This window comes from Cotesia glomerata, linkage group LG5, assembly GCF_020080835.1.
Source record: "Cotesia glomerata isolate CgM1 linkage group LG5, MPM_Cglom_v2.3, whole genome shotgun sequence".
NCBI classification, from domain to species: Eukaryota; Metazoa; Arthropoda; class Insecta; order Hymenoptera; family Braconidae; genus Cotesia; species Cotesia glomerata.
The window spans coordinates 5,477,293-5,493,062 of record NC_058162.1 but is presented as its reverse complement, the minus strand read 5'-3'; the positions used below and the strand labels follow the sequence as shown (position 1 = coordinate 5,493,062).

At 24.9% G+C, this 15,770-nt stretch overlaps 1 protein-coding gene and 1 long non-coding RNA gene across 3 annotated transcripts in view; one reads left to right on the top strand and one right to left on the bottom strand.

Annotated features, from left to right (window-relative positions):
• The window catches only part of LOC123264836, a 36,278-nt gene extending 22,563 nt beyond the window's left edge, over nucleotides 1-13,715 (bottom strand). The window contains exon 1 of one of the 2 annotated variants that reach the window (XM_044728353.1): nucleotides 13,405-13,715. In XM_044728353.1, coding sequence (XP_044584288.1) covers nucleotides 13,405-13,466 — 62 coding nt within the window. In that variant the 5' untranslated portion in view covers nucleotides 13,467-13,715. Of the gene's footprint in view, nucleotides 1-432; nucleotides 1,385-13,404 lie in introns of those variants that run through there. The other variant, XM_044728352.1, reaches the window with a different exon arrangement.
• On the top strand, nucleotides 3,670-4,247 carry LOC123264885. Its single transcript, XR_006509440.1, has 2 exons — nucleotides 3,670-3,904; nucleotides 4,196-4,247. It is a non-coding gene; the product is annotated as an uncharacterized LOC123264885 (long non-coding RNA).
• Nucleotides 13,716-15,770: the final 2,055 nt, after the last annotated feature.

Here is a 15,770-nt window from a genome sequence, read left to right as displayed (position 1 = left end):
GGTCGATTAAATTAAATAAATAAATAAGATATAAATTTTTTAATTTTGAAATTTTGGCTTGAAAATTTCACAAAAATAAGTTTATTTGGCGATGCCTGGAAAAAATTAAAAAATTAACAGTGTTATTAATAATATTGCAAAATATTTTTCTTGAGACTAGAGCGAAAAGCCTGGAAGGAGCCACTGAATATATAAAAGACTGAAGAAAATAAATTTTCTTAAAAAATTACTCAGCAGATTGACTCAAGCGTACAAAGAAAAATAAATAAATAAATTCTACATTTAAAAAGTAGAATTAAAATAAGTTTACAAACTTAAATCTAATTTACAGTCAACACTGCGAAGATAAAACTGGAAGTGACATAAACATTCATCCTCAGGAAACTAAGAAAAAAAAAATAATAATTAAACAATTAAAAAGATAAACAATACCGATGCATGACTGAATGACTGTCAAGAGGAGATTTGTCGGCATGAAACGCCGTGCTGAAAGTCATTACTGAACACCTGGGCTCTTGTTTCTGTTCTGGATTATCTTTATTGCAGTTTCGATGACGATTTATTTGATCAACTCCCGCTGGAACGCGGAATAACTCTGCTAGTCAGCTGACAGCTTTGCTCTTCATAGCTTCCTTCACTTTACGCATAATAGACGAAATTTTTTTGACCTCCAACTTGTCTTTCAGTTTCCCCTCTTTGTATTTTTCCGTCACCGTCCTCAAACTAATTATTTATAATAACAATAAACTTTAAACTAACTATCAATACTATTTGTTATCACTTCAATCACTCATTAGTGTTATCAGCGGCCTTTCAAAGATTAATAACAAAGTTATGTTGAATCACAAACTTTCACTAAACAATTGCTCAATAAATTGTTTTATTTTATATAATATAAAGTAATTTATATTATTTATTTAATATTTAATATAAACTAATAATATTTTATTATTCACAGCTAGTTCATACAGATCAGTTCAACGTACTGATCTAGGTCGCGTGTTCACACTCTGCTCACAGATACTGGACTCTTCGTGTCATTAATCGAGACTTGTATCTACTATTATTGTTTTAGTCTTCAGACAATAAAAGTTCGATAACCCAACAACAAATTTTTTTTGTCTTTATTATTATATCATCTTCTTTAAACTCAATTTTGTTAATGACAGCAACGTACGCTGACTTTATAACAACACTTGATCCTCCATTTTGATAAAATTATTTTTAAAAAATGCCGGGAGCTGTCAATTAACCAATAACAAATTTTTTAACACCAAATAAATAACATTGAACTTGTATTTAATAATATGTAAACAAACCGCTCACTTATACAACGTCTACTTGTCGACTGACTGCAATCAAGAGGACCAACCGCTGGATCGCTGGATGTCGACCACTCTGACGCCATCCCCACCGACTTCTCGTCCCTCCCGCATCGACCTCACGCGCTGCATTTTCACCCCCTACTCGTGCTACGCTACTATACATAGTTATAAAACATCACACTTTTTTCATGTTTTTGATACATCTGTTTGGGAATTTATTTTAAAAAAATTCCATAGTTCAAGGTTTCTTTTTAATGTGACAAAAATACTGCTTAGTTATCTATCTACTTCACAGCTTTTTTTTTTTTTTTTTTTTTAACTACACTGATAGAAGGATTTGTTTATAGTTAAAAATATTTGTTACTATTTAACAAATCATTTATTAGAAGCCATTTTTTAGTCCTTAACAAATATCTCTTAGTATTTAAAAAGACTAGAATTTGAATTTGCGCGCGCAAGCGCGCCTGACTGTAGCATTTGCATATATTTTCATGCTTATGATATATTTGACCAATCACGTTACGAATAGTTTGATGCCACATACATTTCATCTCAATTTTATATTAGGATTTATATTAGGATTTTATATTAGGATTTATTAATATTAAATAAATGAATATCAGATTTATAAAATACAAACAAATCATTTTAAATACTAAGAGACATTTGTTTAATATTAAAAAGTGGTTTCTAATAAATGATTTGTTAATTATTAACGAACATTATTTAATAAAAATAAATATTTCTATCAGTGTACTTATTCGGTTTAATAATTCATGATGATAAATTTAGCAGATATTTAATAATTCTTAGAATTTTTTTAACAAATAAATTATGGCAAAAAAAAAATATAAAAAAAATTGACATTTAGAAATTTTAAAAAATAAAAAATGCAATTTTTTTTAAATAATTTTTTGGAGCAAATTTTTTTGTTAAAAAAAAATTAAAAAATTCTCTAGTGACTGCTAACTTCAATGTCATTAATAATTCTTTTTAGACTAATGACCTTTTTTTTCAGATAACTTCTAATTAGAGAGATGACAATTGAAATTTATTCATGACTTACAGGAAAATAATTGGATTTATCAGCGAAAAAAATGAAATTGGAATCGACAGATACAATTTTTTATAAAAAATAAATCAGGTCTAAAAAATGATTTTTAAAAAATGAAAATAAATTTAGCTGACATCTAATAATTGTTAAAAATTTTTTTTTGAAAAAATTATTACAAATAAAAAAAAAATTACATTTGTTAAAAACTAGAAAAACTATAAGTTCAATTTTTTAAAAATATTTTTTAGTTCTAAATTAATAAATAAATGAAAGATCAAGAAATTAAAAATGTCGGCTAACTTTAGTATTATTTTAAAAAATTGCATTTATAATTTTTTAGAGATTCTAAAGAAGAAATTCTTAAAATAATTTATTTTAGTTAAAAGTTTTATAAAAATTATCATGAAAATTCAGTTAGCCGACATTTAAAAATTTTTAGATTTTTTTTTATTAAAAAAATTATTACAAAAAAAATAAGAAAAAAAATTTCATTTGTAAAAAATTTTAAAAACTTTAAGTGCAATTTTTAAAAAATTTTTTTTGCTCCAATTTAATAAATGGAAAAAAATAAAAAAAAAAAATAGAAACGTCGGCTAACTTTAATATTATAAAATTAATGAAAATTAAGTTAGCTGACATTTAAAAATTTTTAGAATTTTTTTTTAATGAAAAAATTATTACAAAAAAAATAAAATAAAAAATTGCATTTGTAAAAAACTTGAATAACTATGAGTGCAATTTTTAAAAAATGTTTTTTTGTTTTAATTTAATTTTTGAAAAAAAATTAAAAATGTCGGCTAACTTTAGTATTATAAAATTATCAGATTTTTCTAAATTTCAGCATCATAAAAAAATTTATACCAGGGAAAACTGATGAATAAAATATGAAAATAATTTTCCAAGAACATGGTAAGTTTGAAATATTAATTTCGGGGATTTTATAATAATTTAGTTGACTACTAATTTTGAATTTTCACGATGTCACAGACTATTAATAGTAAACAAGAGTTAAGTTCGCGGAAAAAATGAAATCAGGTTGACGAACGATGTTCAACGAGAAATTCTCATCCATTTCTTAGAATATATAAATAAAGCTCAGAGAAACTCATTCAAAAAGTTTGAAATTTATCATGTAAATATGAATATAAAATTAATAACACGTGAAGAAATATGTTGTTAATTATAAATATAAATCATAGTGATAAATTATGAATGTGGATAGACTTGGTAAGTGTATTTTAATTAATAAAAAAAATATAAAGACTGTTTATTGTATTTGATGGTAAATAATAATTTTTTATTAAAATTTTCCGTCTTTAAAATGATAATACAAGGGCATATTTAATTCGCCGGCACGCATTAAGAATTCAAAAGCACGAATCGCGTCTCTTTAAACTCGAGTGCATTAAGATAATTGTCCGGTGCAACCGAAGACACTCACTTAAATTGTAAGAATTATTCAAACCTCTGTATCTAGCGACAAGGATAGTCTAGATTTATATTCTGTGATTCTTCTACTCACAAGGTATTGTTGGCTCGTGTTAATTTTTTTAAATATTCTTATCTGTGTATTTAATTAAAATATTCGCTTTATTATTCTCGGGAATTTTTACAAGACAATTTATTTCTCAAGCATTGAAATAATTCAAAGAAGTTTTTTGTACAATCTGTTTTAATTAGATTTTATATTTTAAATGAAATTCTAATTGGTTTATATGTTTATTAAATATTTCATAACTAATTTATAATTAAAAAAATTTTTTCAATATGAAAGGATTTAAAAAAGCAAGCATTCACAGAGTAAATCAATTTACAGACTCAGTGGCCGTATTTAAATCTATTCAATGCAAGAATAGTTGTAATAAAAGGAAAAAAATAATAGGAAATTGAATTTGAAATTAATTCTTGATGCTGAGAAAAATAATTTATACCAGACTTAATTTTATCACGAACCTTCATTACCCTGTGACCTCACTTGGCTACTTGAACATTAAAAATTGGTACACTGATAGAAGGATTCGTTTATATTTAATAAGCTTTATTAACTGTTAATAAATAACTTTTTACCATCATAGGGTTTAATAAATATTTATTAACAGTTAATAAATTATTTATTATATACGATTTATTAAATATTAATAAATATTTGTTAACTGTTAACAAATATTTATTAACAGTTAATAAGTAATTATTAAGTACAGTTTATTAACTGTTAATAAATATTTATTAATGGTTAATTAATATTTGTTAATATAACTGTTAACAAATATTTATTTAAAATCAAAAGCAAAAATAGCAATTTTTTTTGACACTTTTTATAACTCTATCGCTGAAATACATGATAATAATTAAATTTACAAAATAAATTTACCTTTTTAATATTGAAAAATATAAAACATAGCTATGAGCTGTGATAGAATTTGGTATGTTACAATAAACGTTATTATAATGTAATATAATTAATGCAAATAATTTATAAAGATGATTTTTGTTTATAAAAAATCTTGATATCATATGACATTGCAAGGGAAACAAATTCACTCAACAAAATATTTATTAACTGTTAAGAAATATTTATTAACTATTAATAAATACTTATTAACTATTAATAAATGTACTTTTCTTACAAATAAATATTTATTGTATGTTAAAAAATATTTAATAAAATTTAATAAATTAAATTATTGTCTTCAAATAAATTAAATTATTAATAGTTAATAAATCCTTCTATTAGTGTAAGTTTGAACTCAATATGTTTATACAAAAATATGTAAATAAAATGATAACTAATATAATGTAAGCCAAGAAAAAAATTTTTTTTTTTAGCTTAGCAGACACATACATCTGCAGCGACCTTGAGTCATCGATTCTGCGAGAAAGTCGAGGGCAAGGCAAAACAAGATTATGTACCGAAACTCAAAATAGTTAGTCACGCGAGGCACGGGTTGTCTCCAGATAACTCCTAAATCACTAATTTATCAATCTTATTTTAAACTAGTTCATTAAAAATTTATTTACTCCCAAAAAAAATAACGATCGCGTGCTCATCACAATAAACTAAACTTTTTAATTCCTTTATAACATAAACATAATGATGATGATAATTACTTTTAAACTAGTTTAGTTTATACGCCGTCGACAAAGGATTTACCGTAATTGAGTGACAGTAACACCACCAGGATAAAAAGATTTATCAAAAACAAAACAAATTGCTCGAAAACGGAACTTTAATCATTATTAAGTTTTTTTTAAACCTTTTGCAGGATTTATAAGTACTTTCATAAAATTTGTCAGTTAAAGTATAATTACTTTAATTTTTATGAAAGTTAAGGTATAAAAAAGGAGTATTATTTATATTTATTTATATACTTAATAATTTTTTTAATTAACTAAACATTTTATCTATCCATTTTTTCAACAGCAATATTTTATTTCAGATTTATAATTATACATGTCTAAAATTATAATTAGATTTTTTTTATGATATAAAATAGCGAGAATTTAAATAATTACTGTAAGTACAGGAAATATTACACATTCACTTTATTACTATATATTTATAATAATTTAGCAAAAGAATTATCGGATGATTTTGTTCCAGATATCGATTTATCAGTTAATGACTTATTGCAAGCGATTCATGGTGTAAGGACCATCACCAACAAACCACCAGACCTCAAAGTTGACCCACTTTATCATGAGAAAATAGTAAATAAGTCGATTAATCACACAAGCGATTTTTATTCCCTGATTATTGTTCAGGAAATTTTGACCCAGTAAAATCATCTTTGGATCTATGTAATCACTAAATTTCTGTTCGGATATAAATTTGCATCGACGTGGTAATAAAAGAGACTGAAAATTCAGATACAAAATGAAGATGACGATGACACGGCATTACCTAACTGCACTCGTCATGCGTTATAAGAGTCGTCAGCATTAAATCATTGCATAACCGATTTTTATAGCTTCATTCATTTCTTCTGTATCTAGATCATTCAAAAATAATTATTTTATCTTCATCAAATGACATTTACTTGTGAAGAAAAACGATTAAAAGTAACGATGGATCTATTGGTACAATCTAAAAAGTAAACTTTATAATAAATATATTGGACATTAGATATGTACGTGATCTGTGTAGCTTTATGAGATGTACTTACACCAGAAGCACTTGTAGATGTGTGTACATGTACAAGCGTGCGCGGAGCAATAATGTTGATAGTCCGTTAGCTTCACAGTTATATTAACAGGAAGCTACCCAGTATGGATAAATTTTGTTTGCTTTATGTTTATATATAAGATATTCATCAAAACTCTAGTATTCTTATCGATAATATATGTTCTATAAATTTCATTTTATTGAAAAATGGGATAGAATCAAACGATAAAACATCAGCCGGCTTTTATGGAATTCCGATACAAGGATATAATGCTACTCTATGACACTTTTTATTTTTTATGGTACCCAATATTTTATTTTATTTTATTTCGATAAAATATATTATTACAAAAAACTCTTTGAAAAGAACTTCAATTATTACTGCAAATAAATTAACGGAACTAGTGAAATAATAGTCCAATATCCGTGTGATTTTTAAATTGAGAAGTATTAAGTAATGAGGGCACTTGAATTTTTACTCATGTGGTTTTTTTACTAAAGTGGTTATTAGAAAAGAATAACTAATTGAAAGGTATATGCGAAGCATTAAACCAGAGTGCTCTATTAAATATTTAATATCCAAGTAAGTTTTTAAATATTTAAAGACTGCTATAAAATTAACAAGTGAAATTAATTAGTGAATTTTTTATTTTTAGGTACCAGCAACAAAACAAGCTATACAGTAAAAAATTTTTCGTAATTGTGTAGAGTGTTAAAATTTGTGTGTTGAATATTACACTCTAGTGTGTAGAATTTAACATTCTAGTGTGTTAAATCATTAAATCAACACATGAGAATGTTAAATTCTACACTTAAGAGTGTAATATTCAACACACAAATTTTAACACTCTACACAATGACGAAAAATTTTTTACTGTGTATTTAATTCGAGTTTTAAACAAATAGATAACTATATTTATTTATGCTAAAGCCTTAATTAGCCAGATGGCAAAAAAAAGGTTCCATTTTATATTTTACATATTGGAAACTTAATTTAATAAAATTTTTGTAACTTAATATATACTTAATGTATATTTTTGACGGAGTAAAAAAGAACAACATAATTTATACAGAAAAAAAAATTTCTTGACTGGAGAACAAAATTCTTGGCTCAAGAAAATTTTCGGGTGCCTGAAGGAAGACCAAAGTTGTGTTGGCCGAAGTAAAAATTTTTCTTTAAATTCTATTCTTGGTGGAAATAATTTTTTCTTAATTAAAATTATCATAAATACTTGATACAATAAATTTTTATATTTGATCAAGATTTTTAGATACTTTAGGGAAGCAATGCCGCCTACTTCAGCTGAGAAAAAAATTTTCTCACCTTGAGAAAATTTTTCTCTTGAATATTTGATATCCATTTTATATTATTTTAGCGTGCAATTATACATATTGAATGAAAAAAAATGATTCAATATTATTTGATCTTCCCATTTGACATGTTAATCAATAAAAATATTAATGAAAATTTACTTCTATCTTTATATTTAATTTTTTGGAGCAAGAGAGAAATTTTCTCAAGACAAGAAAATTTACTTCTATCAAGAACTAAATTTTTTGGAGCAAGAGGCTGAATTTTTTCAAAACAAGAAAATTTTCTTGACTTAAATAAATTTTCTTGGATCAAGATACGTATTTCTTAAAGTAAGAGAATTAATTTTGCTGGAATAAGTGAAATTTCTTGTGTCAAAAAAAAATTTTTTTTTCACTCAAAAAAATAATTAGGAAAAATATTTCCTTGGCTCAAGTGAACCTTTTTTTCTGTGTATCAATACAGATTACAGATAACTTAAAATTTTAGTTTGGTGATTTAACTAAAAATATTTAGAAATGAATTTCTAAACAAGAGTTTGTTTTAAAAATAAAAGATTAAAAATTATAATAATTTTTATCAACGCGATTGAATTAACTGGATGATAAGGATAAAAGGTCAAATCATTAATCTCTATTTAAGTTGGTACTTAATCGACATTACTGGGATGACATAACTATATCTCAATCATGGACGCTCTTGAGCTCAGTTAAACCTATAATCGATTACAATTTATCCATTCAATTATTTTTATCCTTGCGATTGAATAAATTTAATTACCAGCAAAATAATCTCGGGTCATGTTGATGACTTTTAAATGAGTGGAGCTGAATATACATTGTATAATTTTGAAATAGAGAAACTTTTCAGTAGATTCTCTTCTCTCTGGTATTTACGCCTACAATGGAGCTGACAGTGTTATGTGTTACATAATATTGTATAGAATTCGTCTATTATTGGGTAGAAAGATTTATTTAATCGGTAAACGTCAGTACGGGACATTGTACAAACTAGACCGCAATCCCACACGTAGCTTTGAAAAGCTCAAGAGTTTGCGGTCTGGACCGAGAGCAGAGAGCCGAGAGTATGTGAAAATATCAGGTGCTCTAGTTCGATGAATCGATTATGCCTACATACATCGTTTTATGTGTTATGTGCTGGACTATAATACTGATATATAGGCACATTGCACATCCTTTTATCACTGAGGAGGCTGCTGAGCAAAGGGAAACTCATGCACGGATTCTCTGCTCTGTGATTTTCGAGCAATCGGTAGGGAAAAGAGAATAAGGGTAACTTCGGGGGGTAAAGAGTAGTTTTGTCAGAAAATCGATAGAACCTAGAGCTGCGTAATACTCTGTTTTCGACACGTAACCTACCGAGTAGTCTCATTACTCATTACCGGAGGAATTTTAGATCTTTTTTCAGAATTTTACTTTATATTTATGCATTTTATTTAAACTTTAATGACTAAATTATACACGGAAAAAAGTAAACTGTAATTAACAGTCGATTTATAATAAGTAATGATCAACTGGGAAAAATTACCATTTCTATATTGATAGAAGAATTTGTTTATATTTAATAAGCTTTATTAACTGTTAATGAATCATTTTTTAACATCATAGGGTTTAATAAATATTTTTTAACAGTTAACAAATATTTATTAACAGTTAATAAGTAATTATTAAGTACAGTTTATTAACTGTTAATAAATATTTATTTATGGTTAAAATGAATATTTGTTAACTATTAACAAATATTTATTTAAAATCAAAAGCAAAAATAGCAATTTTTTTGGACACTTTTTATAACTCTATAGCTGGAATACATGATAATAATTCAATTCACTAAATAAATTAACCTTTATAATATTGAAAAATATAAAACATAACTATGAGCTGTGATAGAATTTGGTATGTTACAATAAACGTTATTATAATGTAATACAATTAATGCAAATAATTTATAAAGATGATTTTTGTTTATAAGCAATCTTCATACTATATGACATTGCAAGCAAAACAAATTCGCTCAACAAAATATTTATTTACTCTTAATAAATATTTACTAACTATTAATAAATACTTATTAACTATTAATAAATGAATGTTCCTCCCAAATAAATATTTATTGAATGTTAAAAAATATTTATTAAAATTTAATAAATTAAATAATTGTCTTCAAATAAATTAAATTATTAGTCGTTAATAAATCCTTTTATCAGTGTAACAGTAAAATCGTTATTTTAACAATTACTTTATAATATTTATCATTTAAATGCTACAATTTATTATTCACATGGAAGAAAATACTATTTAAAACAGTAATATTCGCTATGTGAAAGTCGAAAATGTTAAAGTCTAATAATTAAGAATTTTGACTTTAATATTTATCATTTCGTACCTAAAAAATGATCGCATGATATGTAAAAAATATCAACTACAGTTACTAAATTTCTATACAAGCAACGTCAATATTTACAAAGTAAAATGGTAAATTTAAAACGTAACGCTAAAAATCAAACTATAATTATTGATTTGCTTAGACTGGTAAAATATATATTTTAAGAGTAGAATTTTTACTGTTTTAAATGTTAAATTTTTCGAGTGTGAGACCTTCCTCTTTTCTTCATAGTATAGACTATATATTGAAACAGCAATTTTTACTGTTTGAAGCTGTAATTTTTTAAGATGAGAGAGTCGTTGTTTATTATAGTGACACACGAAAAAAATTAAACTGTAATAAATAATAGTCGATTTATAATAAGTAATGATCAACTAGAAAAAATTACCATTCCGAACAGTAAAATCGTTATTTTAACAATTACTTTATAATATTCATTATCTAAATGCTACAATTTATTATTTACATGGAAGAAAATACTATTTCAAACAGTAATATTCGCTATGTGAAAGTCGAAAATGTTTAAGTCTAATAATTAAGAATTTTGACTTTAATATTTATCATTTCGTACCTAAAAAATGATCGCATGATATGTAAAAAATATCAACTACAGTTACTAAATTTCTATACAAGCAACGTCAATATTTACAAAGTAAAATGGTAAATTTTAAACGCAACACTAAAAATCAAACTATAATTATTGATTTGCTTGGACTGGTAAAATATATATTTTAAGAGTAGAATTTTTACTTTTTCAAATGTTAAATTTTCCGAGTATGAGACTTTACCCTTCTCCTCATAGTATAGACTATATATTGAAACGACAATTTTTACTGTTTGAAACTGTAATTTTTTAAGATGAGAGAGTCGTTATTTACTATAGTGACAGCTACTAATCACATTTTCGATATTAAATTATAAATTGTGGCTTTTACACTTTCTTTATTAAGTTTCGTAATATTTATATTTGTGTCACCCCGATGTCCGCTATACTTTTTGAAACTATAAAAATTAACCGGAATCCGAGTGAATTTTACAGTTTACTTTTTTCCGTGTAGCTTAAGTATTTTAATATTTATTTTTATTATAAAAAAAAAATTTTTATTTATTTATTCTTATAAATTCTAGTTTTTTTTAAGCTACGACGCACATAAATAAAAATAAATTTTAAATATTCCGCGAACAAGATTATCCGAAATTTATGTAAGTAATATTGTTTAGTGTAAATAAATTAAAAGCTTCCGGTGAGTTTGAAGAAAAGAAATGAATAAAAATAACTAGGGTTGGTATAAAAACTATAAATAGGAGCTTATAGTTAAATTTATTGACAAATAATTAAATACAAATCTAAAAATGTATTTTCTATTATTATTGTGTAAAAATAGTCAGTCATTGAAAATGAATAGAAAAAAAAGTATGTTTGCCGAGGGTAGATGGCCAAGGGCTACCCTGGCAAATTTTACGAGCAAATGAGGTCAAGATTACTGTATAGAACTGTCAAGATAAAAGATAACTCATGTACAGAGATATCTGTCATGTTTGAGTTGACGTTAAAATTAGCTACAAATAAGTGTCCTGGCGCTTATCTCTTCATCTCCCATGGGTACTTTTTATAGAAAATTTAAATTTTAGATAAGTGTGTTGCTCTATAGTCTAATGTTCCTGGTAAACAGTTATTTCTACAAGTGTATTTTAAGGCTCAAATATGTTAGCGGAAAATATTTTTTTTTTAGCGTGTAAATTTATCGTAATTCTATTTATAGAAACACGAAAAGAAATATCAGATTTTATACGACGCAATGAATAAAAAATCAATTTAATACAACGTTTTTTTTTAACATTCGTTTCTTAACTAAAGTAAATAAATTTATCGTTTGGAATTTTATAAATATTTTTGTTGGGATAATACTTGTATAAATATATATTAAATAACTAAAATATAAATTTATTTAACCGCGATATTTTTTAAAATAAAAAATAACTAAGATTTATCAAATTTGAAAGAGCAAATAATAATTTAGTTTAATTTATCGTACGCGGGGATTTAAAGTTTCTCTAATGTCCAATAAAAAGATTTAGAGACAAGTTGAATCAATTTACTCAGAAAAATTTAAAGTTAAAATTATGCAAAAAGTTTTACGTCTTCTTGCATAAGTAGACAAAATTTTTTTACTGATACTTATTATTTTATGAGAGTACTGAAAAAAATTGATTGTTATTTTTGTGGAACTATGTAAAAGTTATTCAGCAATACTCCTAAAAAAAATTAATTTATCAGATAACAATAATGAAAATAGCCGACATTTTTTATTTTATTGATTTCGCTTAACTTATTAAATTACAACTAAAATATATTTTTTTTAAATTGCACTTACAGTTTTTCAAATTTTTCACAAACGAAATTAAAAAAAAAAATTTTTGTAATAATCTTTTCAATAAAAAAAATTCTAAAAATTTTCAGATGTCGGCTAACTTTATTGTCATTATCAGATATTAAATAATTTTAAGAATTTTTCTAATAAATTACTGCATAAAAAAAATAAGAAAAAAATTGACATTTAGAACATTTAATAAATTAAAAATGCAATTTTTTAAAAATGATTTTTCGGATCAAATTTTTTTGTTAAATAAAATTAAAAAATGGTCACTTTAATATAATAAAAAAATTGCGTCAGTGCGACTAAATTCGCTGGAGCATTAAGAAATGCTTAATCGCAAGAGCTGAATTTTTTTAGACAATAAAAAATACGACAAGTGACAATGGACGTAATCAATGACGTCATACATGAGGTCAGTAACCGTAAACTTTATAGAGTATCTTTTCACCGTCATAGTTGACATTTCCAACAAATCTATAGCACTTATTCTATAACTTGCAAAATAATTTCATTAAATAAACTTTTTATGACATTTATTAAATTGACTTCCTAAAAGGTGAATAAAATATGAGATTAATTAAATATATGGTAATTAAATAAATAGATAAAAAAAGATAAAGTATATGCTGCACGTGATATGTCAGGTAAGAAAAGTATTGACAAATACAATTTTAGCTTTTGCGCATTGCAGCCCGCCAAAAATAACCACCCGTTAATTAAATAAAAATTTTATTATTTTAATTTCTAAAATATTTTTCGACACTTACTGGTTGTCTGTTGGCATTATCCGGCTATAGGATCTGCTGGTGTCGTTAATCTTGGGCCCCATGAGTAATTTATAACCATGGCTGTTTATCCCGGTATTTTTTTACTTCTGTCTACAAATTCACCTCAAACACTGCATTGCGATTTAATTTATATCGGCTCACTTCGACTACTTCTAGGGCACTTTGTTATTATTATTTTATTACTTTTATGTCAGTGTCTTAACTAGGGTAATTTAAAAGAAACCGTAGAAAATAAAACTATAATCTTGTTCTTGACTTTTATTAAGAACGCTTTTCTTTGTGATGAAATTTATTTCAGAGGCCGATTATAATAGGCGGAGCCACACGACAGTCAAATGGATCCTATCTATTGTTGATTGGAAGGAGAGAGGTTGAGTGACATTTAAATAAATATATACAGAAAACTGTTACCATCGTGGATTGGTGATTAAGTTTCAAATTTAGCCAACAGATGGCGCTAAACCGCCATCTTTGTGTTTTTGACAGCTCGAATAATGTAAATAGTTATTAATACTAAATTTATTTTAAGAATAACAATTACTTAATTGTTGAGACACAAAAAAAGAAGAAAATTAAAATGACAATGAAATTAAAAGACATCTGTTCAATTTATAGATTTTTATAACAACTAAATTGTTACGAAAAAAATTGTAATAAAAAAAAAAAGCCATTCGGCAGCCGAAATGGAAGTAGATTTTTCAAATAAAGAAAATTGATTTTTAATAAAATAATATAATAACACTAATAATGTATAACTTAATTTATGAATTAAAAACAAAATTCAATAATAAATTTAAAACTATTTAGAACAAATTTTGGAAAAAAAATTAACTTTTGAAGAAAAAGTTTCTCAAAGAATTGCAAAGATTATAAGATTTGAATTATAAATGACCAAATTTTAAATAACTGCTTAGGAACAACAATTTGCAAATCAATCAGATGTTTGAAACCGGATAAAATTTTAATTGAAGAAAACAATATATAGAACTAATCTGTGACATATTTACTGACGAATTACCTGAAAACATTACACGAAAGACTAATCATTATCGTAATTATTGAATTTACATCATGATTAAGCTATGATGCAGACAATAATTCTAAAACGGCTGCAACAGTAAAACTGTTTCATTAAACGAACTCTAAAAGGAGTAATATTGAGGCTATTACCACTTCTGAGTAGTGGAAATTAAAGCTTATAAAAAGAGCTTTACGATGAATTTTACCGAATTTTGATATCTTGTCTCGATCAGTAATTATATCAAGTTGAAGTAGTAAAAACATCGATTTTTACGATTTTCAAAATTTCAAAATCCTGTCATTTCCAAATTACTCGCCCGATTAAGCTCATCTTCGAACTTAACCTTGGTCTTGATCGATAGATAAAGCATGCTGAGTTTGAGAAGAATCGGTCATAAATTGAAAACGCTATCGTGCTGACAAGCCACGTTATATCGTATAAATATATATATATATATATATATATATATATATATATATATATATAAATACATACATATATAAACTTTTGAACTATATACATTTTCTGACTCAGCTCGACAAACTGAGTCAGAAAACGACTAAATTTTTTCAAAGTTGCGCCATGAGGACGGCTGCAATAGTTAGATTTTTATAAAATCTTCTAAAAAATATGACATTAAAGTTAGCAGTGATTTGACGATTTTAAAAATTTTTTTAACAAATAAATTTGTTCAGAAAAATTATTTTAAAAAAATTTCATTTTTAATTGTTTAAAATTTTTATGAAAATTAAGTTAGCCGACATTTAAAAATTTTTAGAACTTTTTTTTTATTAAAAAAATTATTGCAGAATAATAAAAAAAAATTTTCATTTGTAAAAAACTTGACAAACTATAAGTGCAATTTTTAAAAAATATTTTTCAGTTCTAATTTAATAATTAAAAAAAATCAAAAAATTAAAAACGTCGGCTAACTTTAGTGTCATAAATTAATTTAGCAGATATTTTATCATTTTAAGAATTTTTGTAACAAGTAAATTAGGGTAAAAAAAAATCGACATGTAAAAATTAAAAAAAATTAAAATTGCAATTTATTAAAAATAAATGGAATAAATTTATTTGTTAAAAAAAATTAAAAAATAGTCAAGTGACTACTAACTTTAATGTCATAAAATTTTTACATGTCAATTTTTTTTTCTAATTTTTTTTTGCAATAATTTATCTATCACAAAAATTATTAAATATCCGCTAAATTAATTTTCATTAAAAAAATTCCACATCTAGAAATTACAAAGAATTACAAGTGCAATTTTAAATATATTTTTTTTTTATAACTAATTTTGAATAAAAATTAAAAAATTGCCAG